This window comes from Pantherophis guttatus, chromosome 8, assembly GCF_059756535.1.
Source record: "Pantherophis guttatus breed Tessera chromosome 8, ASM5975653v1, whole genome shotgun sequence".
NCBI lineage: Eukaryota > Metazoa > Chordata > Lepidosauria > Squamata > Colubridae > Pantherophis > Pantherophis guttatus.
The window spans coordinates 59,715,302-59,740,382 of NC_142070.1; the positions used below are offsets into that span (position 1 = coordinate 59,715,302).

The window sequence follows — 25,081 nt, forward strand, 5'->3', positions numbered from 1 at the left end:
TGTGGAAATAGTTTAGCTAATTTGTGATAGAGGTGTGGTGTGATTCCTCCGAAGTGGGGAGAGTTGAGTATTTATTGATACTTTATTGATTTATTGATAGTTTATTCCAAACTAAGTTGTTTGGAAGAAAGGTTTGAAGAGTTGAAGAAAGTAATAATATAGTGATGCTCTAGTGTTATGTTTGCCTGGTTTAAGAAAAGAATTTCCACTTGTCTGTAGCAGTGGAAGACGGTATAGCCAAAAGAGTGTTGGTTCGCATGTGGACTGGGAAGATGAGAAACTAAAAGGTGGTGCACAAATGCTAGGTTTTTGAATTTGGCAAGTAGGTGAGCAACGGCTGTAAGGAGCTCTCCCAAAAGCAAATTAGGTTTTTCTTTTTAACGTTTTTAAAGTATTTTTTAAAGTATTTTTATATTTTTAATTCATTTTTAATCTATTTTTAATTTATTCTGGACTTTTACAAAGCACATATAGTGTGGCTACTGTTTGTTTTAGACATATTTTAACAATACTACAACCTGCATTCCTGGCTTAGGCTACTCCTGCGACTTCTCCTTGCAAGGCCTGAAATTCGGATTACCGGACTTGTTGACAAACCTCAGTGGAGGACCCTAACCTCGGAGGGGATTTTGAGCTGTTTGTTTTTGGAACGAGTACAGTAAAGAACTGGCTGGCTGCAGACGCTCCCGGGAAGAACCTTTGCAGCCGTGTTTGACTGGAGTCCGGATGGCCTCTCCCAAGGGGAAGAAAAGAAAGACGGCATATTGCTCACCAAACAGTAAGGAAGTTGGAACCAATCCTCAAAAGCAACAGAAGATTGACGGATTTTGCCAGCCTTTGCACTCAACAGTGGGTCGTGCATCCTCCCCCCTTTCCCTGCCGGTTAGCCGTGATGTTTTGGCATTGTTTGGGGATTCCCCCCTGGAGTGGGAATTGCAGGCAGAGGAGAATCAATCAGGAAGTCAGCTGGGAAGCCTGCGAACCCCTCTGCGTAATTTGACGATAAATGACTCAGCAACTTTGGGTGAATCGGCTCCAGGCCGGGACAAGGGCTTAGAGTCGGAGTTTTACAACCATAGTGAATTAGCTTTAGGACTTGAAAACCAGCTAAATGTCAGTACAAGGGATTTCATTAGCCAACACAGTATGCTCACTTCTCAGACAGTCTTGGCCATTTTTGACCAATTTGCAGAGGTGCGTTTAAAGTTGGACTCTGTGATCAATCTTATTTCTGCGGCACAGACGAAAAAGCCGCAGGTACGTTCAACTGGCTGTCAGACAGAACGACCTGGCCAGATGGTGCAACCGAGGGAAAGAACAAGCGGACAATATATTGACTGTAAGCATGGAAAAAAAGCAAGAGATGGTGAGCTGGTTGGACCTGAAATCCCACGGTACAAGAGTGGGGGGGGGGGAAACAGGCGATTATTGAAGGAACAGATTGTATTGAATATATATAATTCTGAGATAAATGTGGGTAGATGGTCTTCAAAAAAACAGATAGTGACCTCTTTGTCACAGCTTACTCGGTGTGACAAGGGGGCAGTAGATTTGGCAGCATATGAACATCTTCCACAACGTGATAATTATATCAGAATTCTTTTTAAGTTCAAACAACAGCTCTTCCCAAGCCTGCTTATGCGAATGAGAGGATTTTTGGCTTATTATCAAATTTTACCAACCCGAGTTTTTTCTAGTGGTGAGGCCATTCCGCTAATTCAGAGAGCCCCTAGGGAGAGTGTGGCAGTGCATGGGACAGCTGTCTGGGAAAGTGGACTGAATAGGGAAAGCAGGCTGGCCAAGGTAGGGAGGAGATTTAGCGTTACAGAGGAAATGTCGGTTAGGGTGTTGGACCCAGCTGAAGTGAAACTTCCTTCAATTGGCTTGGTACAAGATGAGACATTTGATTCTGCCTGTTTGGAAACTTTTTCCTCACTTTCACAAATGGAGCAGCAAGAAGTACTTAAAAAACTTAAAGAGACGAGGAAGCTGCTGAAGCAAACTATTTCTTCTGTCGCTCCTTTAGCGTCGATAGCTCTACCCCCTTCAAGGCACGAGGCAGCTCCGGAGAGCCAGCAGCCTATAAACCCAGGAAGCCTGATGTCCACGTCTATACAGCACAAGGTACCAGAGACAGTAGATTTGATAACACAAAGTGTTGTGGGACAAACATCGGAGATGGAAGGCACCCAGGAAGGAATCCCCCAATCCCCCTTAGCGGCAAAGATGATACCAAGAAACGACACAAACGCGGTGCCTCATGCAAAATCATTTACCGTGGAGGCAGAGATTAATAGAGCCCATGGACCTGCAAGTCCGAAAGTAACAGGCAGTGCAATGATGCCCAAACAGACTTCTATTGAACTCAGGCGATTAAATGGGTGTGTGTGTAAACGAGGGAGGAGGGGTAGGAGAGATTATCCAAGAAGCCTGACTAGGAAATAGTGAGCAACCACGTCCTTCAAGAGTGCACTTCCTCTCTTGGAATGTGGCAGGATGGAGAGGAAGTTGGTGCACAGATGATTGTATTAAATTTTTAAATAGGTACCATGTAATTGCCTTGCAGGAGACATGGGTTAGCAACGATGAGACCCCAATTGAGCTCCCCGGGTTTAATATTTGGCAGCTGCCAGCAAAGAGAGTAGCTAAAAAAGGAAGAGCCTCTGGAGGATTGGGCATTTTGGTGAAAGCCGAACTAGGATGGAAGGGAAATGAGATATGCTTGGAGGATGGCCCTCTATTTTTTCAAGCAATCCATTTGGAATATGAAGGGAAGTCAATGATATTTGCAAATGTGTACGTCAACCCAGCAATGGGGGATTTGTGGGAGGCTCTAGAGGTAAAAATATTAGAAATACGGAAAAAATTCACAAAAACACCTCTAATTTTGGCAGGAGACTTTAATGCGCGTGTGGGTCCCTCGTTGGAACCTTTTGTTGAAAACGGTACAATTCCTGAGGGATATTTACATAACCAACAATCATGGGTCTCCCAAGACAGGAAAAAGAACAAAGATGGGGGGAAATTTCTAACTATGATATATAACTGTAACCTCCAAATTGTAGGCCAGTACTCGGAGCTCAGAAGGTACCCCATAACTTTTTTTGGCCCCAAGGCATGTAGTTCTATTGATTATTTTTGTGTCTCTCACAGCCTAGTAGCAGGGGCAACTTCGGTCTTGACGTTACCAAGGTCAGAAAGTGATCACCTTCCTATTGCGACGTCCCTGGCAATCCCTTCAGATTTAAGGAAAAGGAATCAATCAATCCAACAAATAGGCCTCAACTTAGAAATAGCCCAAGAGAAAAGATTAACATGGAAGAGGGTTGATAGCAAAGCAGTGACTGAATTTATGAATTCACCATGTATGGAAGCCTTAGCGCATATATGCGCAAACAGTACGGGTGAACAAGAGCCTATAGTTTGTTTTGCGGAAATATGCCATAAATTGAAGCATTTTTCCATGACTACCAAGCCAATGGGCCCGTCTGATTCTAGTAACTCATCATGGTTTGACAGTGACTGTAAGGAAAAGAAAAAACAGCTTAGGAAATCACTTAGGAGATACTTAAGCAGCCCAAACATGGAACTACAGAAGGAGTATATTACCATAAGGCAGAAATATAAGCAGCTACTGAAGAGAAAAAAGGCCTCCTATATCGACAACCTATGGGCTGGTCTAGAACAGGCAGCAAAGCTGGCCTCCCCCACACTATTCTGGTTGGAGGTCTCAAAAATTATTAGAGATAGAAAACCAATAAGTGACCCAAACATTAGTGCAGAAAGATGGGAGAAGCATTTGGCCACGCCAGCAGCATTAGAAAACTCTGATGAGCTTATATCCTCTCCGAGCTTGATACAGGAATATGAAGCCTTACCGCAGTGGGAAGAAGTGTCAGTCACGGAGGTGAGGCATTTAATCTCCTCCCTGAAGATAAACAAAGCTCCAGGACAGGATGCGCTCCCGGCATCCTTATTTAAAGACAACACAGCCTGGTGGGCGCCTGTCTTGGCTGGTCTCTTTACTTTTATCAATAGAACAGGGCAAATTCCTGCCAGTTGGCGTTCATCAATAATTATCCCCTTACATAAAAAAGGTTCTAGAGATAATCCTGATAATTTTCTATTAATTAGTCTAATCGATATTTCAGCAAAAATTTATGCTAAGCACTTGCTTCATAAATTAGAGGACTGGATAATGAGAAATAACATCTTAGCTGAAGAGCAGTCAGGTTTCAGGAGCGGAAGATCTACTATGGATAATTGCTTTGTGCTGGACCATCTAATAACAAAGTTTAAGTCTTGGAAAAAACCTCTGTATGTGGCATTCATAGATTTCAAGGCAGCCTTTGATACAATTGATAGAAAAATTTTATGGGATAAATTAGAGGCTATGGGAATAGAAAAGAAATTGTTATATTTAATTCGACTGTTATACACGGAAACCCAAGTAAGAGTTCGAGTGAATAGGTCAGGATCGGTAACAAATGCAATCCCATTAAAAAAGGGCGTCAGACAAGGTTGCATTTTAGCCCCAACACTTTTTAACTTATATTTAAATGATCTCCCAAAATGTCTGGAAGATACATCACTCCATGGGCCTAGTATAGGAACAAGACAGGTCAATTGCTTGTTATATGCCGATGATATAATTTTGTTGTCGGCCTCACAGGTGGGGCTACGAAGGTCACTTGGGAGGTTGGCAGCATATTGTATAAAAAATCGCCTGACAATTAATATAGAGAAATCAAAGGTAATGATATTTAGCAGGCAACAAAATATAAGGAGATGGGTTTTAAATGACAGAAGAATAGAACAAGTTCAGTCATTTACCTATCTAGGGCTAGTATTTCAGACAAATGGCAAATGGAATAAGCAGGTAAAAGCCGGAGCTCGGAAGGCCATGGCTCGGATGGCTCAATTAAACAAACTTATTTTAGAGAAAACTCCATCTTCATTAATCCCAGTGCTAAAGGTCTTCCAGGCGAAAATCGAACCAGTACTTACCTATGGGGCAGAAATAAGGGGGTCAGTTAAGCTGCATGGGCTGGAAACCCCTCAAAATAAGTTCCTTAGGAGAATTTTGGCAGTGTCCCCTGGAACCCCAGCATGTGTAGTAAGGGCAGAAACAGGAGTCCATGCGACTGGCACTAGGGCCTTGTTGAAGACTGCTTATTATTGGTTGAGAATAATCGAGGTGGAGGAAGGGAGGTTAGCGCTAATGGAGCAGATTATCTCAAGTAATAAAAATAACTGGTTATCAAGAGTTCTGAAGCAGGTATCTAGCTCTGGTATCCCTTTAAATTGGCAGCAGTACGACTATAGGCAGATCCGAAATTGGATTGCACAGAGATTTAAGGACATAAGTGCCCAATCGGATATTGCACAGGTGACAGCAGTAAAAGTTTGCCCCTGGTTATCAGCCAATAAACAAATCTTCAAAATAGAAAAATATTTAGCTGTGCCTTTGTTTCCCGTCCTGAGAAGATTCTTTACAAAACTGAGGTTGGACCAATTTGGAACAAATATGCTCTGGGGTAGATATAAGGGTATTCCTGTAAGGGAAAGGGTCTGTCTATGTGGGACGGGGGAAGTCGAAACAACGTCCCACGTAATTTTTGATTGCCCCCTATATTCAGACCTGAGGGAACATCAACTGGGCAGGATCTTTTATACCAGCACCCCTAAGTCTAAAGAGCACTTTTTGTGATATTGTTTGTTAGGTTCCAACTTGCAGTTGGTAAAATGGATTGCTAAATTTGTGGTAAAGTTGATGGGAAGGAGGACAAAGTTGGTGCAGCAAAATGCGGTAGATTGTAAGAATGATCACTTGATCTAACAATGTAATTTTAAGAGCAGTTAACACTGATTGGGTAGATGCAGGGGCAACATTATAATATAAATTTAATTATAGTTAAATAGTACTTTAGATTATTGTATTTTATCCCGATTTTATTTTAGATCGTATTTTATTCTAATTGTATTTTAATTGCGAGTTATTCCAATCTTACTTAATTTGTTTTACCAAACCTTTGTAATGATTTGTCTTTGTAATTCTGCACTTGATATGGCCCAAAGGGCTAATCAATAAATAAAATTGAATTGAATTGCTAGGTTTTTAAAATTGTCTCAAGAGAGTTTGGTTCTCTTGACCAATAGGAATTTGAATTTAGTTGAATTCCTGTCAGGAGAGAGAGATGGGATGATGTGGAACGAAATTGTGTGGTTATGAATAAATGAGTTGAGAATGGGATGAGACTGAATGGTTATGCAGTTGTGAATGGAGACACTACTGAGATATTGGAAGCTGGAAAGTTACCGTCTGAATGGTCAGCGCAGACATGTGAGGTTTTTGCTTTATTGTAAGCATTGCACATATTAACTAATGAGGTAGGGAACATACATGCTGATTTAAAGTATGCTTATGGTATCTTACATACTTTTGGGATAATCTGGATTGAAAGGGGGTTGATATTTAGTAAAAGGAAGGAATTGCAACAGGTGGATCTTATCACAGCTGTTTTAAAGGCAGCTGAGGGGTCCTTCTAAACTTGCTATTATACAAGTAGTGGATGAAGGGGTGTGTAAGTGAATGGGAAATGGATGACTAAAGAAAGGGTGCAAATTTTTATTAAAGCTGTGATGTGGAATGTAATTGAACGAGTGCATGAGGGAACCCATTGGGGAACGCAAGCACTCATTGATTTTATTAAATGTATATATGCATATATGTGTGTAGGGGTATGTATACAATAGTTATACAAATGGTACGGAAATGAATACATTGTGTATGTGCATAACATGTAGAGATTTGACCATTTGGCCTTTTCAATGAATCCAAGTAGATTACATTGAAATTTCGGTGGTGTGACCATTGATATATGTAATAATAATAGTGGATTATTTTACTGGATGGTTTGAAGCCTTTCTTTGTGTAAGGTCAGGTGCTCAGATGATTGTTAAATCATATTGGAGCGAATAATACCCAAATATGCATTGGTTGATCTTATTGATAGTGATAGGGGTACACATTTCATTGTCCAGGTGATAAAGGTTATGGAATAATTAGGAATTGATTGGCAACTACATTTATTGTTCACGCCAAGTTCTATAGGGCGTTGTGAATGTGCTAATCGGACAAGTAAATCTATGTTACAAAAATTAATGTTAGAACTTCAACTACCTTGGACGAAGTATGTTTGCCTTTAGCTCTATTAAGAATAAGAACTAGTCCTAGGAAAGATCTGGGGATATCTACATATGAAATGATGTTTGGATTGCCATATACAGGGAAAGTTGAGATGCCTAGGATAGAATTGAAAGATGTTTTTTTCTGAAAATATATATACAGGGACTGTCCCAGTGTTTTTCTCATTTAAGGTCAAAAAGAACAGAATCCATTTCTTGATTTCCAAGCACATGAATATAAAAGCGGAGACTGGGTCCTGATAAAAGTCATTACTGAGAAGAAGTTGCAGCCGGTGTGGGAAGGACCGTTCCAAGTTCTGCTAACTACAGAGTCGGCTGTAAGGACTAAGGAACAAGGCTGGGTACGTTATTCCAGAGTTGAGGGACTGGTGGCTTCGCCTTATGGATGGACAGTTGCTATGAAACCTGCAAACCCTCTTAAATTGACTTTTCGACGACAAACCTTAGACGATTGATGACCAATGGATGGAAGAAGAGATTTGTATTTGGCTAGGAGTGATAATAATTTTTTGTTGTGTTTCTGATTGTATTGAGGATATTATTGATTGGTGTAAATCTACGCTTTGGTATCCAGTAGATGTAAGTTCCCCTCGATTGACTGACGAATTGGAGGTAAGATAATAATCTTTTATCTCTTTGGATAATACGTTGGGGGGGGCTAGTTCACTAGGAATAATGGGGTTTCTTGTGGTAGCGTTTATTATCCTACAGGTGCGGATAGGAATGAGGATTTTGGCTGTGTTGCCTAGTTACCCTATAACATGGTAGCAGCTATGTTTCCATACTGAACTCGAGCACCGTTATTCTCTTATAGAAACACCACTAACCCTAATAGACACCACTGAGGAAGCTGAGATAAGTATCAAGTCATCTTTTGGAGATGGTGTGTGCCAAGTGCAACCGTACATATAAGATAGTTCCTCAATACATTGATCTTGCAAATAGAATGGAATTTTTATATAAGCAATGCACTGAGCTATATGGTAATTATATACCTTCATACAAGAAGTTTCGGATTTTGGAGGAAGGGTTACATTTTCCATGTCTAGGGATACAAGCTCCCTCCAAGTTAATGTTTTTATGTGGTAACATGGCATTGCCCAAATTACCTATTGTATGAAGAGGAGTTTCTACACTGTTACAGGATATTCATAATTTACAGGAATAAACTGGTAAAGAGGAGAAGTGGGGATTGTGAGAAATATAAAAATTATTCCTGTAAAAAGTATAACCTGAGTTACGCCATTTTAAGTGCCTTATTTTACCTTGTATAACCTGATTATATAACTAGACAAAAAGTACATAATAAGGATTTTCTGAAATGATTATCTTGAAGGAAATATGTATCATGCAGTTGTTTTGACGGAAGCTGATGTTCTGGGAAAAGTACTGAAATGGGATTGTTTTGAGGTTTGTTCTAGGAAAAGGGAAGTACGCAATTGATGTTTTTGAGGGGTATTTCTGTTGGGAATTGGGGAATTTCCAGGGTGAATCATGTACTACATATGTTATATAAGATCTGAAACTGATTCCCAAGGGACTTTGTTGACGTGTATTCTGATGTATCCTGAAGACTATAAAAACCCGTGTAATTTATTGTTTTTTCATCTTTCCTCTCCTCCAGAGAGAAAGGCCCTTTGCAAAGTAAATAAACTCTGTCCGATGCTTATTTTAGTCTCTGTATCCTCTTTAAGAGATAACAGGTATTTCCTGTGTATCACAGCCACAAAGTCTTTGAAGATGTTTATAATTTATAGTCTCTAATTTGCCAGGCAGAATAGTTTTTTTTTTCCCTTCCCTCCACAAGCTCTCAGCTCCCAGCAGTTAATAAGCAGCTAATCCACTCTCCCAGTGCAAAGTTCTCAAGCACTTTCATTTCTGGCTTTCACTTTCAAAACCATAACAAAGACGCCATCTTCAGCCTCCAGCTCAATAAGATTCAAATTGCAACAAAGTAACTTCGGAGTTAAGCTCTGTACTTTTAAGGCTTGATCTCCTGTTTTCCGCTCTGCCTGCGCTTGTAATCAGTCAAACTCACTTTTGAAAGCAGGATCGGATCGTGGCTTCTCGCTCTGCCTTTGCAGAGTCGTCCTGGCTCCGGAGCTTCTTGGCGGGCTGACTGGGGAGCTCTCACCCTCCAAGCCTCTGGAAATGTTCCAGAGGGCTTTCGGGGAGCTCTACTCTCGCCCACCGGCTCTCCTCTCCTTCTTTTCCCAAAGAAGAGTTTTTCAGCCGCCAGACAGCCGGTTTGCGCTGTCAAGGCGGCTTTTACAGAGACGCAGGGCTGGCGGTCTTAAAAAGACCGTCCACGGAGCCTGCAGTGCCAACCGGAAGTCTCAGATTTGAAGAGATTGTTGTGGCCCGCCAGTGGCCTGCGCGGATTGTAGCTTATTCCGACGAGGAGGAGGCTGGTGTGGTGCTGCGCCAGCAGCCTGTGCAGCTGGTGCTTGAGTCGGACAGTGAGGAGGCTGGAGAAGATGTGGTGCCAGAGGCAGGGATTCAGCCAGGGCCTTTAAGTGAAGAGGATGAAGAGGAGGAGCCTCTTCTCAATGCACGGGCACGCAGAGCTGCCAAAAGGCAGGAGTGGTTCCTCAGGAGGAGGTCTCGTCGAGAGTAAGGTTTGGGGCTAATTGGCCACTCCCTTAGCCTATTTAAGAAAGAATACCGCTTGCAGAGAATAACTTTCATTCACTCTCTTTTGTGTATGCAAAACTGCTTCTGGGCTTCCTGCCAACTCTAGTAAGACTGTGATTACCTTATCGTAGAATTCTGGTAGGCTGTTAAGATAGTGCATTAATAGCCTTTGAATGATAAAGATTAAGTTGTTTTGAGTAAATAAGCTTTGTATAGAGTTTGTGTGTGCTGCATTCTTTGCGGTCCATAGCTGGGGCAGAACAGAGATGGGGAAACATCCAACTCTCCTTGATGGGTAGAATAGCGACTATTAAAATGAATGTTCTGCCAAAATTACTATTACTATTCCAAAATATACCTATTGAGAGAAAATGAATTATTCCTGTAAAAAGCATAACCAAAGTAGCGCCATATTTAACCTTTATATAATCTGATTTATATAACCTGGTAATTAGGACATGAGTAAGCATTAGATTCTGGAAAGGAAAAGGGAACTGTGATGTTTTTGTGATGCTTGTTTTGAAGAACCGTGATGCTTGTTTTGGGGAAATAAATCTTTTGGTACATTCTAAATTGGGTCTGGCTGATTCTAAACTCTATTGAAAAAGAGGAAGAGCCTAATGATCCATTAAGGAGAACAATACCAATCAGCAAGGAAACATCTGTAAAGGGTATTTTCGGAGAGTATTTTTGAAGGGGAACTCCAGGGTGGAACATGTGAAGAGAGCCAAATTGTTATATAAAACCTGAAAACAACACCCTGGGAGGGGGGGATTTGCATTGTATTGCTGTACCTTGAAAACTGTATTTAAACCATATAACCGAAGTGGTCCGACGTTCTCTCTCTTCCATGGGAGAACCCTTTTGCAAAAGCTTGAAAAAATATACATATACATATATATTACATACACACACACACACACACACACACACACACACACACACACACATATATATGCTGGTGATTAGGGCAGAGAACCGGTTGCTAAAAAACAATGGGAACCACAAAATCCTCCCTTTCTGTCTCCCTGTCTCTCTTTGTATCTCTCTATGTGTCTCTCTCTCCCCCGTCTGTATCTCTCTATGTGTGTCTCTCTCCCCCTCTCTGTATCTCTGTGTCTCTCTCCCCTCTCTGTATCTCTCTATGTCTCTCTCTCCCCCCGTATCTATGTCTCTCTCTCCCCCCTCTGTATCTCTCTATGTGTCTCTCTCCCCCTCTCTCTCTATCTCTATGTCTCTCTCTCTCCCCCCCTGTATCTCTCTGTCTCTCTCTCCCACCCTCTCTCTCTGTATTTCTCTATGTCTCTCTCTCCCTCTCTCTCTGTTTATCTCTGTCTCTGGCCTGGCCTCTTCTGCATCCCCCGCCATCGCCCTTACCTTTTCAGGCCAGGCCTTCACAGCTCTCTGCACCACAGCAGAAACTCAGGGGCCCCCTCCGTCCTCCCTATACAGATGTTCTCTGGGGGCTCGACGGAGAGACGCATAGCAGGGAAGGGAAGGGAAGGGAGGGAGGGAGGGGTGCAGCAGGGGTTCGAGGCTGGTTTGGGGCTTCCCGCCCGAAGAAAGCGGCAAAGCCAGGAGCCACACACACCCCATGGACCCCTGCTGTGCAGTTCTCCTCCCCCGCCTGCCAAGGGCAGGGGAATGATTAAATCCCCCGCTCTTCCAGGCAAAACGAAGGAGGGCCGGCCATCCTCCCTCCTGCCCATTTCCGCCCCCCGAAGCCTCCCCGGAGCCCCTTTTCTGCCAGAGGCCGAAATTTTCTTGTAGGCTCCATGAACTGCCAGAGCGCCCACCTGGGAATCAAAGGCGGCGCTGGTCAAAGGCAACCCCGAGGCTCCAGTTGCCTCCATCTCCCGCTCACCGACCGGATTCGCATAGCGCCACTTAGCGGCTGGTCTTTCTGACCTTGGGGCCCGGATTCGGGCCAGGCAAGGGAAGGAGGGTTCCCACTTGGCAGACCCAGGCAGCCTTGTTGCCAGGTGTTCTTTGGAGGGAGCCCCGAGAGTGGCTGGTGAGGGGGATGGGCAGCAGCGACAGGCGAGGCTAGTTCGCGGGGTGGCCGGGGGAGAGGGAGGTCACAGCCAGGCTCAGGCGGGCCCCGCCCAGCCCTAGAAGCACCGACTGCGAGGGCTTCCCGGCAGGGAGACGGCTGCCTATCTGCCGAGCCTGGTGGCAGGATATGGCCCTCGGGCGACTCTGCCTTCCAAATGCACAGTTTCTTGGAAGCAATATGGAGAGTCTAAATATAAGGAGCAGAAATCTGTTGAGTGTAATCAGAGCTGGGAGGCTGCCATGTTGGTTTTACGTTCAGCAGATGGCACTGTTTTTCAATGTTTGTCACTATCTTTCAATGTTTTCCAATGCTTTTCATGTTTTTATCTGTCACAGGTGTGACATGTATATAATATAGGTATATAAAAACACGCCCGTAGTCGAATGCAACGTTGTGTCAAAATATGAAAGCAATCGGTGAAGAACTTTCAGAGATGTGTGGTTATGTACAAATGGACATTTACATTTTTATTTATATAGATATAACTTTATATATACATTTTTAATAAATCTGCTTTTTACTTGTTCATGGTCTCTGTTTCACTTTTTATGAGGTTTGCTGTTTTTTTTTAAATCTCACAATTGGCGCCCGAGCGGGACTTGAAGACTTCCTTCTGGGGTGGAATTTTTACCTGAGGACCGGTGGGTAGCCTCGCTGATTTTAGCGATCTGGGACGGGTAGTTCTTTTCCAGAGGGAATTGCTCTTCTTTAACCTGATGTGACGGGGACCTGAACAACTGAGCAGGGAAGTCTGAGCCGTGCGGGACCAGGAATACAGTGCACTGACCCAGAGTGAGTATAAGTACGGGGTACTTATAGGGTGTCTCGCTGGGGTGGTCTGACTCCTTGAATGTCTGGTGCTGTGTGTATGTTGAGATGCATTAGACGTGATTAGTTCTCACATTGAACATGCTAACCTGAGCTTTCCTCTGCGGTTCCATTTTCTGGGCGACTAGAGTGGCCAGAGGCTGAGCGTGTTGAGTGGATTTTTTAAGGGAAAATGAGTTCAAGGAGGGAAGTATCGGCTTTAGCTATAAATAGATATGTAACTATAGGGCCCCGACATGGAATATTTGTTAAGGATCCTGAGAAATTTACTGAAGGAAACATAAGGAAACTCCTTCTATGTCCCTCCTATACCTTTTGCGATGTTGATGGAGGGAAGTTTGGTTGAGTTCATATACTGTGCAGTATAATAATGTGATAATTAATTATTGTTTGAAGAGATAGAACATCCTCAGGGCAGAAATAGGTAGTCCGGTGCTTAAGGGGATATAATAATAGGGGTAACTTTAAGTAGTAGTGAGAAGCTCACTAAAACAATTAGGGAAGAAATATCCAGTGGGAAGATTCAGATGTTGGGCCTGACCAAGGATGATTTTGCTTCATGCTGTTATGGGTGGAAGGAGTAGAAATACTGCAGTGGTATACAGATCTTTATCATTCTTGAAAGAGGCAGAAAAGGTTTATTGTTCTTCATACCTAAGGTTAAATGGGAATAATTTGTCTTTGAGTAATGTGATGTGATTTCTGTTAACCATTCTTGGGTGCATATTTATTCTTGAAGTGATAGGGATATGTGTGTGCCGGCAAATTAAGTAAACTTCTTGGCTTGAGCTTGGAGCTGTGGAAAGCAGGTGATGGTTAGGGCCCGAAATCATGTTTTTGATTAGAAACCACATCCTAAGGTTTTCTACTGCTTGAAGAATAAGCTACAAGATGTCAAGGATGGAAACAAAAATGGGAATCTGAAGGGATGAAACCTTCCCAGATTTTATTCCAGGTCTGCAAATGTTGTTAAATGGTATGTATGTGTGAAGGCGTCTGTGTGCAATAAAAAGTTGTTTAGGCAATAGAGCTTATTGGTTGTAAAAAATAATAATAATAATAAAGCTCCCTGCAATAAAGTTGGCAGGGAGAAAGCATGTGTGTATGTTAGTGTACACTAAAAGATCTGATTGCAGTACAAATGTGAGTATGTGTGGAAAGCCCTCACACAGGAGTGATAAGGTGATCCTGACACTTGTGAATGCCTGTGCGCTGAACCCCCCCTGAGAGATCTCCTTTTGTATAAAGAAACAGTAAGTGGCAAGGGTTTGTTGTTGTTGTTGTGAAGGTAATAGCAAGTGTTCGAATGAGAAAGAGAGGGATGAGAGAGATCCCACAGAGAAGTGGGAGAATTAGAAAGAGATATTTGCGATGTTGAATGGAGAAAGGAGAAGTATTTTTCCTCCCTGTATTTCCCCTTTCTTTTTGTCTTGAATGAGAGAAGTAGGAAAGGGGGAGGAGGTGCGGTTTGTTTTCCCTTTTACACATATTTTTTCCTTTGCCGAGTCTGTCTGAGAGAGGAGGGACGACTTGATCCTGCAGCATTGCTTTTGATTGCATATGGCAGCTACACAGATATATTTCCTGTCCTGCTCTGAATTGAGATTTTGATTTTATTTTTTTTGTGAAATGTTTGAGGTGTTTAAATAAATTTATATAATAGAGAAATGACATTAAAAGTTTGAAACGAATATTTTTCAGAGTAGAGACCCAGAGTACCTCTATTAGGTGATTTTTTTTACTTTTTGGAGGTGTACTTTTTATCACCCTCTTTTATGTCTTTATGTCGATGCATTTTGAAGTTAAGGAGATTTCTAGGATAGCCTGGATATTTAATAGCCTGGTGAATAGTTAGCTATGTTATTTTAGCTTAGTGTTGCCCAGATAAGGGAATGGATTTTGAGGATTTTAACCCAGAGGTGGGAAGGAAAGACTAGTAGGTATATTTATCTAAAATGCTAGATCCTACCCTAATGGATGTTCCCTTGAGGGAAGAATTACTTACTAGTAGAAGGTAGAGATGGACTTTTGGTCTGGCTAGCTAGGAAGTTACCTGTAAGTTAGTCTGTACATACTTGTGAATTAAATCAAGCTTTGCATTTCACTGAAGCTTGTGGAAATAGTTTAGCTGACTTGTGATAGAGGTGTTAGCTAACTTGTGATAGAGGTGTGATTCCTCTGAAGTGGGGAAAGTTAAGTATTTATTGATGATACCTGTATGAGAAATCATTGGAAGAAAAGCCATAGGAAGTTGTTTGGAAGGAAGGTGATGAAGATAGATTTGAAGAGTTGAAGAAAGCAATGATACAGGCTCCAGTGTTGAGCTTGCCTGATTTAAGGAAAATCTTCCACTTGTTTGTAGCAGTGGAAGATGGCATAGCCAAAGGAGTGTTGGTTCACATATGGGCTGGGAAGAAGAGACTTGTAATATTTTTGTCAAAATTGATGGATCTTGTGGTGCAAGGTTGGCCCTTGTGCATACAAGCTGAAGCTGCCACTGCATTTTTGGTGGAGAACAGTAGAAAAGTAACCTTTGGTGGGGCATTGGTAGTGAGTAGTCCACATCAGGAACGGATAAACCTGATGCAGAAAGCCCAAAGGTGGCTCACCAATGCTAGGCTTTTGAAATATGGATTTTATTTTCTCAAGAGAATTTGGTTCTCTTGACCAATAGGAATTTAAATCCAGTTGAATTCCTGTCAGGGGAAAGAGAAAGGAATGAGACAATGTGGAACATAATTGTGTGGTTATGTATTGATGGGTCTTCCTGGGTGGAGAATGGGAAGAGGATGAGTGGATATGCAGTAGTGAATGTATAAGTATTGGAAGCTGGACGGTTATCTTCTTATTGGTTGACACAAATATATGAAGTCTTTGCTTTATTTGCTTATGGGCTTTTAACGATCTTTGGTAAAAATATGGTTGGAAAGAGAAAATAAAGAACAAATGGCTATAATACATATAGGAGCACATAAAAAGGGGACCTCAAAGTTAATTGTGGGAAATAGAATGGCAGACAAAGCAGTAAAAGAGGCAGCGTTAGTAGGGGAAGCATTAATGATTTGATCCCTGCATTGGATTTTGATGTGAAGCCTGTATTTACGGATGATGAGGAACAACAAATGATGGATGATGGGGTGCATAAAGTGGATGGTAAATGGATGATTAAGGAGGGGGTGCAAGTGCTTAATAAAGCAGTTATGCTGAATATGATTGAGTGTGCGCATGTGGGAACTCATTGGGGAACCCAAGCTCTTATTGATTTTGTTAAACGAAAATATATTTGTAGAGGAATGTAAACGATAGCCATACAAGTGGGGAGATGCTATTTACATTGTGTACGAATGCATAAATACATTGTGTAAGAAAAAAAGATGATTATGTGTAAACATGTAGAGATTTGACCATTTGGCCTTTTCAATGAATCCAAGTAGATTACATTGAAATGCCGGCAGTGGGAACATTGAAATATTTGTTGGTAATAGTGGATTATCTTACTGGATGGCTTGAAGCCTTTCCTTTTGCAAAGGCAAATGCTCAGATAACTGTTAAAATCATATTGGAGCAAATAATAGTCAAATATGGATTGGTTGATATTATTGAGTGATAGAGGTACATATTTCACTGTCCAGGTAATAAGGGTAATGGAGCAATTGGGGATTGATTGGCAATAAAATATTGGCAATATAAACATTCAGTGAAAAGGTTAATGTTAGAGCTCCAGGTTCTTTGGATGGAATGTTTTCCTTTATCTCTTTTCCATCTAAAGAAAAGATGTTTGACCATATGATAGGATATTTGGATTATCCTATACTGAGAGTATGGGACGGCCTAAAATAAAGCTTAGATGGCCTAAAATAAAGCTTAAAGATGTCTTTCTTAGAAAAAATATACAGGGACTGTCCCAGTGTTTTTCTCGTTTTAAGGTCTAAAGAACTACGGACACAAACTCCACCTCTTGATTTCCAAGTGCATGATTACAAAAGTGGTGACTGGGTCCTGATAAAGGCTATGAAGGAAAAGAAATTACAGCCAGTGTGGGAAGGACCATTCCAAGTGTTGCTAACCACTGAGTTGGCTGTGAGGACCAAGGAAAAAGGCTGGATTCATTATTCATTACTCCAGAGCTAAAGGACCAGTGGATTTGCTGTATGGATGGATTGTATAAAAAGATGCAACAAACCTGCTTATATTAACCTTCAGAAGACAGATATCCGACAATTGATGGAGCTTTCCAATCCGATTGATGGATTATTTTACCGACAAATGGAACTTTGGACAGTTGAACTGAACTGAACTAAACATTTAGTTGGGAGTAATAAACATTTTTATTGTGTTATTGATTGTATTAAGAAAGGAGACAACTGAATGGTGTAAATTAATGCTGTGGTATCCAGTGGATGTAAGTTCCCTATGATCGGCTGAAAGACTTGAAGTCTAATGGTAAGCTTTTTAGCTTTTACACATCTAAAACATACTCCAAACAGGGAGCCTAGTCCATTAGGAAGATGGGATTTGTTGTGGTAATATTCATTACTTTGTGGAATCTTATACTACAGGTGCAGATAGGAATGGGGACTTTGGCTGTATTGTCTAGTTATCTCATAACATGGCAGCAGCTGTGTTTCCATACCGAACTTGAGCACCAATATTCCCTGATGCAAACACCACTAATCTGATAGAAACCACAGAAGAAGCTGAGATTTGTGTTAAATCATCTTTTGATGATGGTGTACCATTGGGGAAATATCCCAGGTGCAACCATACATATGAAATAGTTCCTCAATACAACGATCTTTCAAATAGAATGGAGTTCTTATACAATTGTGAGTTATAAGCTTATGCATACATACTCGCACATGCAATGGGTAGTCCTTGTACCATTGGCCGTTTAACCACTGTAATGGCAGTTGCAACTTGGACATCTAGCCTGTGCTTTAGCAAAAAGTATAAATGAAACAACATTTGCTATTGCTGCACTGGCTGATGAAATAGGAAAAATCAGAAAAGCTCTATTACAAAATCATATGGTTATGTTGTTAAGGATGGGACATGGATGTGAGGAATTCCAAGGTATGTGTTGATAGAATTTATAGAATCTAAGTTGAGAAAATTGCATAACATTACTACACATTTACAGAAAACACTGCTTTTAAAGGAATTTGGGATTTGTTAACTTATTAATCTCGTGGTTACCCAGTTTTGCATGGTTAAAGGAGTTGTTTGTAGGTATCATTATTATTGTAATGATATGTCTTATCTCTTGTATCTGTATCAAATGTGTACCTGTATGCTGTAACTGTTGGAAACTTTGTTGTCGTTGAAAAAACAAAAGAAAATAACAGAAGGATCACATGGAAGATTAGGAAGACAGGAAGTGTCAATAATGTTACAAGACATACGCAATTTACAGGAATAAAACTGATAAAAAGGAAAAGGGAGGATTGAGAGAAAATGAATTATTCCTGTAAAAAGCATAACCAAAGTAACGCCATATTTAACCTTTATATAATCTGATTTATATAACCTGGTAATTAGGACATGAGTAAGCATTAGATTCTGGAAAGGAAAAGGGAACTGTGATGTTTTTGTGATGCTTGTTTTGAAGAACTGTGATGCTTGTTTTGGGGAAATAAATCTTTTGGTACATTCTAAATTGGGTCTGGCTGATTCTAAACTCTATTGAAAAAGAGGAAGAGCCTAATGATCCATTAAGGAGAACAATACCAATCAGCATGGAAACATCTGTAAAGGGTATTTTCAGAGGGTATTTTTGGAGGGGAACTCCAGGGTGGAACATGTGAAGAGAGCCAAATTGTTACATAAGACCTGAAAACAATACCCGGGGCGGCGGGGGGGGGGGATTTGCATTGTATTGCTGTACCTTGAAAACTGTATTTAAACCATATAATTGAACTGGTCTGATGTTCTCTCTCTTCCATGGGAGAACCCTTTTGCAAAAGCTTGAAATATATATATAGCTTTATATATATATATATTTAATAAATCTGCTTTTTAGTTGTTCATGGTCTCTGTTTCACTTTTTATGAGGTTTGATGTTTTTTTTTTTAAATCTCACACCTATAAAATTAGAGAGAAAGTATTTTGATAATTTGAACAAAATTGTGTTGAAATATATATGGCAGGAGAAAAAGTCAAGAATTAAATTGAAACTACTTCAGGAGGCCAAAGAAACAGGAGGGTTTGGTTTGCCCGATTGGGAACTATATTACCAAGTGGCAACGATCACCGGGTCAAAGAATGGATAACCCTAAGAAACAAAAGATTATTAACATTAGAAGGTCATGACATTCAAGCAGGGTGGCATGCATTCCTCTGATATGAAAGACATAAGGCACATCAATACTTCCAAAGACACCACATACAACAGGCATTATTGGGAATATGGAACAAAATAAAAAAACAGAACTATAGCAAAATACCAATCTGGCTCTCTGCTCTAGAAGCAGAGGTATATCCAAATCATATCAATTGGGGAAAAAATGTAACATATAAAGATATATTAGATGAACAGGGGAGATTAAAATCGAGATTGCAGCTAAAAGAACAAAGATTAGATTTGGAATGGTGGTCATATTTACAAATTCAGTCAAGTTATATGAAAGATACGAAAATGTGGGGCATCAGCAGAAACTTAACGATATTAGATAAACTTTTATTGGGGACAAAGGAGAAAATTATCAAAGCAATGTATAAATTTTTATTAGAATACAAAATGGAGGAAAAGTGTGTTAAAGAGACAATGGTTGTGGGCAAAGAATTTTGGGTACAATACTGAATTGGAAAAGTGGGAAAAATTGTGAGAAAGAAACAGGAAGCTAACTTTGGCCATGTCGTACAAAGAAAACCTATATAAAATGTTTATAGGTGGCACCTACCACCAGCTAGGCTAGACAAAATGTACAAACATTGATCACCTAAATGCTGGAATTGTGATCAAATACCTGGCACCTATTACCGTTTCCCCCAAAATAAGACATCCCCTGATAATAAGTCCAGTCGGGATTTTGAGCATGGCAATAAAGCCAAGCACTTATTAATTAGGAATTATAAAAGAAGGTTTAAGTAAAAGGTTAACATATTTAACACTGCATATCATAACAGCAGCAAGAATAGTTTATGCCCAACAACGTAAGAGTGAAAACATACCGAAAGAATGGGAAATAATAAAGTACTTGAATGTGCAGAATGTGATAGACTGACGTTAGAACTGAAAAATAAAGGAGAGACAGAATACTATGAGATTTGGAATAAATTTTACCAATGATTAGACTTAAGGAATGGAAATCGGAACAGATAGGAACAAGGATGTATAGATCAAAACAAGATGCAATATATGTAATATAGTATGTATCTGTAATCATGTAAAAGAAGTTAAGTATGTGTATAGAATTAGTAAGTAGTAATATATATGGAAGATATAAGAAACGTATGCTATATTTTGTATGGCGGAGATATTGCCAAGACAGTTCCACCATGTCCAACTTTTGTTTTAACAATAAGTTTTTTTAAAAAGAAAATAGGCTGACCCCCTCCTTATATTTTAGCCTCCAGTTCCCTAATCGTCTTTGTTGCTCTTATCTGTACTCTTTCTAGATATATCTTTTTCATATTGTGGCGACCAAACCTGGATGCAATATTCCAAGTTTGGTCTTACCAAGGCAATAAGTCTTATAAAGCGGTATTAACACTTCTTATAGTCTTGATGCTATTCCTCTGTTAATGTAGCCTAGGACTGCATAGGCCTTTTTAGCGGCTGCAGCACATTGCTAGCTTATACTTAAGTGATTGTCCACTAGGACTCCTAGATCCATCTAGCAATTACTGCTATTGAGCCAGGTACCACCTATTCCAGGGGTCTGCAACCTTAAATACTCAAAGAGCCATTTGGACCTGTTTCCCACAGAAAAGAAAACACCAGGAGCCACAAAACCCTTCCCGTGCCTGACTATTTCTAGCCACAAAACTAGCATATGTAGTTGAATTAAACGTTCTGTTTTCTTCTGAAATTTTTCTTTTCTTGGATTTATCCATGGTTGGCCTACTGGGGGTTGAAAAGCTCAATAAATTGCGTGCCAGTAAATGTCACACATTGGCGATGGGGCACATATTTTGAGTGACAGGTAGCCACAGCAGAGGGGTGAAAGAGCCACATGGGGCTCCAGAGCCGCAGGTTGCTGACCCGACCTATTCTATACCTGTGCATTTGGTTTTTCTTGCATAAGGAAAACAAAAATAATTTACCTGAATTGCATAATGAAACCAAACCAATACTGTACTGTTTGTTAATATATATAATCTGGCCCAGCTGATCCAGTCTGGATGGGTTGGCACGTTTTGGGTTTCTTCATTCAGGCTGTTAGTGTGTGTGATCAATCCCCCACTTTTTTCCTTGTTTCTGTCTGGATTATCTTTGGCATCTCTGCTCCTTTTTATTAGGCCTATCTGCTCTTTTATATTTTTCACATTTGTAAACTGCGGTTACTGGGAAATGGGCAGTCTATAAATTGAATAAATAAACAAATGCAATTGCTACTCTGATATCAAATTCAGCTAAAAGAGTTAGTGAAATACAGAAGGATATCGAGAGCCTTCCCTTTCCTGGGGACCTTCAGTCTGTCACTCCTGCCAGTCACCTCACGATTGGCTTGATTATGGCAAACTGCTCTACCGCCGCCCAGATCCATGAAGTGGAGAGAGGGTTCGAGTCCGCTGCCTCTCGAGTTACCAGGGGCCTCCTAGGCTCGCTTCTAGGGGCTTGTCATCGCCTGGAAAGCCTTCCGAGACATAGGACCCAGTTCCCTAAGGAAGCTATGTCCAGCCGTCTTCCCTGCCTGACTCGGTCGACCACGATGGGGAGGGGATGCCCGGCCTATGGCGGAACACGGCTGGAAACCGCCTGCTACCGATCAGTGGCTTCGGGGTCGTTCAAAACTATGACTCCCAGAAGTATTTGTCAGTGGCCGAAAGGAAAGTTCTGCTCCCGCCTCCCGCACCCAACATGAGGCCCTCCGAAAGTGCTCTGACCCAAGTCAGGGAACTTCCAAGTAAAAGCAGGGCAGACGTCGAGCGGACGCTGCACTCTGCAGAGACGGCGAAGGCCCTCGGTTCGTGCACCCGCCCGCTTCCTTGACTCAGCAAATGCTTACCCACTGTCCTACTGTCCTCTCCCGGTCCACGGCCACTCCCCCGTCGAACCAACAGCTGCACTTCGCTGCCGTCCAGCATCTTGGAGCCGATGAAAGGAGGGCGGCGGAAGTGACGTAACCGGAAAACGGCGCCCCTGCACAGCCCCCCCCCCACCTCGTTCTGTTGTTGTGTGGGAATGGGGTTGCTCGGGATTGTCAACAATTCTGACGCGTGCATCTCTCAGGCCTCGGCTGCCAGCGAGTAGACTCCCCGGAGTCCTCCAGCAAAGAGAAGTGTCCTTGGGGAAATAGAGCTGAGAAGCTGGTGTATTTCTGTACTGTGCTAGGGATATCTATGTTCAGAATATGTTGATAGTCAACGTTATGGAATATACTTAAACACTTTAAAGTATTCTATGTTGTGTATTGTGTATGTTTTGCGCTTTGCGGTGAGCCGATAGCAAAATAGAAAACGCAGAAAAGCATAAAAAGAGACCGTTTTCACGCAATCAGCATACAAAAACTCAGCTTTGAAATAGACGTTCTCATTGATCAACTTTTTTTTACAAAGAATTACCTAACGGTGGAGTATATTGAAAAAAATAACTAAGAGGTGATCTATTGAGATTATTTCTCATCCCATATAATATGCTCTTAAAATTAATTTTTATATTTCCATAGTCAAAGTTTAACCTACATTATTTAGTGTTTCCATATTTATTTATTCCCTATTATTTTCTCCTTTTCTCTTAAGTCTAAAGGCTTAGAAAAAGTTAAGATACTCATATAATTTCTTTTACTTAGCTTTTCAGGGAATGTTCTTATTTTGGCTTAAAATTTTAATTGATTAATTTTATGGGTAAGGGGTTTTAAAATTGGAAAGCCAAATTGGATTTAATTATTTTTAAATTATTTTAATTTTCATACTGCATGTATTTTAACTCTGGCTGTTCACCGCCCTGAGTCCTTCAGGAGAAGGGCGGTATAAAAATTTAATTAATAAATAAATAAATTTTTCACCTGGTAATTGGGCCTATTTTCCAGAGTTACACACACACACACACACACACACACACACACACACACACACAGAGAGAGAGAGAGAGAGAGAGAGAGAGAGAGAGAGGACAAAACTGTGGCACAAGTTTTGAACTGGGTGTGGAGGGGATGGCCTGGGGGACCAGTGGAGGGTCAATTGAAACCATTTCAAACTCGTCAACATGAATTGTCAGTTCAAAAGGGGTGTCTGTTGTGGGGGAATAGTGTCGTCGTACCTCAAGTATTTAAGAAAACCAGTATTAGAAACATTACACATGGAGCACCCTGGCATTGTCAGGATGAAGGCAGTAGCCAGGAGCTATGTCTGGTGGCCGAGCATGGACAAGGACATAACGGAATGGGTCGCTACGTGTATGCCTTGTCAGGAGTCCAGACTGTCTTTGGAAGCCATGCATGGCACTAGAAGAGATGAGGACTTGTTTAAGAGATATTTTTTATCAATGAAAAAACTTGAGCTAACATTTGAAAACTTAAGTGGCTTTACTACAGATGTAGCTCCAGCCATGGTTGGCTCACAAAAAAGATTAATGACATTTATCAAGAAGGATCTGAATCATCTCAGTCTTGATCCAAGTAATTTAATTATATACTACTGTATTGCATCATACACCAAGAAAGTCTCTGTGCAGTTGCAGAGTTGCAGTTGCAACAATATGATGTCAACATAGTGTCATGCATAAATTTTGTCAAAAGCAGAGGGTTTAATAACTGCCAGTTTAAAGAGTTACTGATTGATCTTGACTGTTGCAGTTCAACAATATGATGTCAACATAGTGTCATGCATAAATTTTGTCAAAAGCAGAGGGTTTAATAACTGCCAGTTTAAAGAGTTACTGATTGATCTTGACTTTGAGTACAGTGATCTTGTTCATCATTGTGAAGTGGGATGGCTGAGTTGCGGGAACATGCTTATGAGGTTTTGCAAACTCTGGGATGAAGTCAAGCAGTTCATGGAGATGAAGGGAAAACATGTCAGGTGTGATTTAGCAAGTGGCTGGGTGATTTAGCAATTATGGTGGACATTACCAAGTACCTCTCAGAGCTGAACATCATGCTGCAGGTCCCCAACCAGCTTCTCAGCTCCCTGATTTCAAATGTTTGGATGGACAGTATTGGGATCTAAATACATTAAATACTTTAAAAGTGTAATATCTAGCAAAACTGGAGTGAACTGGGATAGTGGAGAGAGTGTCTTAACTTCTGAAGTAAGAGTGTTGGCTTCAAATTATGGCTTATATAAATAAAAAAAAGTGTTTAGAATTTATTGAACTGCCCCAGTTAGATCTCTTAGGTAAGTAAAACTCTCAACTCCATTTGACTGAAGCAAAAGGGCACTTTTACTAAGAGATGCTGATTGCAGTAGAGCCAAGCAGAGACTAAAATTCCCATGCACAAATACAGAACCAAAATCAATCTAGCAGAACCAAAATGTTATGGGAAACTCCGAGGTGTTTGGGCTGGTGAAATTCCACACTCTGGACAAATGACCTTGAAGATGCCAGTGACCAGCATGAACGGGATTCCAAGACACTGTTCTTCCTCAACTCTCAATTTCCCCCTTCTCAATTTTCCATCATAAAGGTATACAGTTTTATTGGCCATCTGTTCCCTCCTCCCTTCCCCAATTGACAGAATGCCCAGCAAGGCACCAAGCCGAAGCTAGTGGCTCTGATTCTCTGTTAATTTATATAGAAAAGAACTGTCAAAATAATAATTTTGAGAAAGTGTAATAAAGATAATGCCTCTTTAAAGCATGTTTTTACAATGTCCTACATTTATTAAATTGGAGGACATGTGGACTATATAAATAAAATTGGGTGAAGAAAGCTAAATTTTTCAGACAATATTCTCTTGAACTACATACCTAGTACTTTGAATTTGACAACTGAATTTGACAATTTGACAACTGGATAATGTCTGTGCCTTTAATATGCCAAAAGACTGATATTGCAGTATTGGAAAGATTTTATTTATTTATTTATGAAATTTATATAGTTGCCCATCTCACCAAAGGTGACTATGGATAAATATATGTCTCTTTTTTACATAGTGGATTAAAGATCTGATTACACTTGACATCTATTAATGAATTGCTTCATTTTTTTTATTATTGAAAAAGTTTTTCAAATACAGATTTTTCCCCCTT

The 25,081-nt window shown here is 40.8% G+C and overlaps 1 protein-coding gene across 1 annotated transcript in view; it reads right to left on the reverse strand.

The window, feature by feature from the left end:
* Positions 1-22,031, reverse strand: part of TMEM128 (transmembrane protein 128) — a 67,544-nt gene extending 45,513 nt beyond the window's left edge. The window contains exon 1 of the mRNA XM_034432908.3: positions 21,898-22,031. Within this exon, the coding sequence (XP_034288799.1) occupies positions 21,898-21,976 (79 nt within the window). The 5' untranslated portion in view covers positions 21,977-22,031. The remainder of the gene's footprint in view (positions 1-21,897) is intronic.
* Between the last annotated feature and the right edge of the window lie 3,050 nt (positions 22,032-25,081).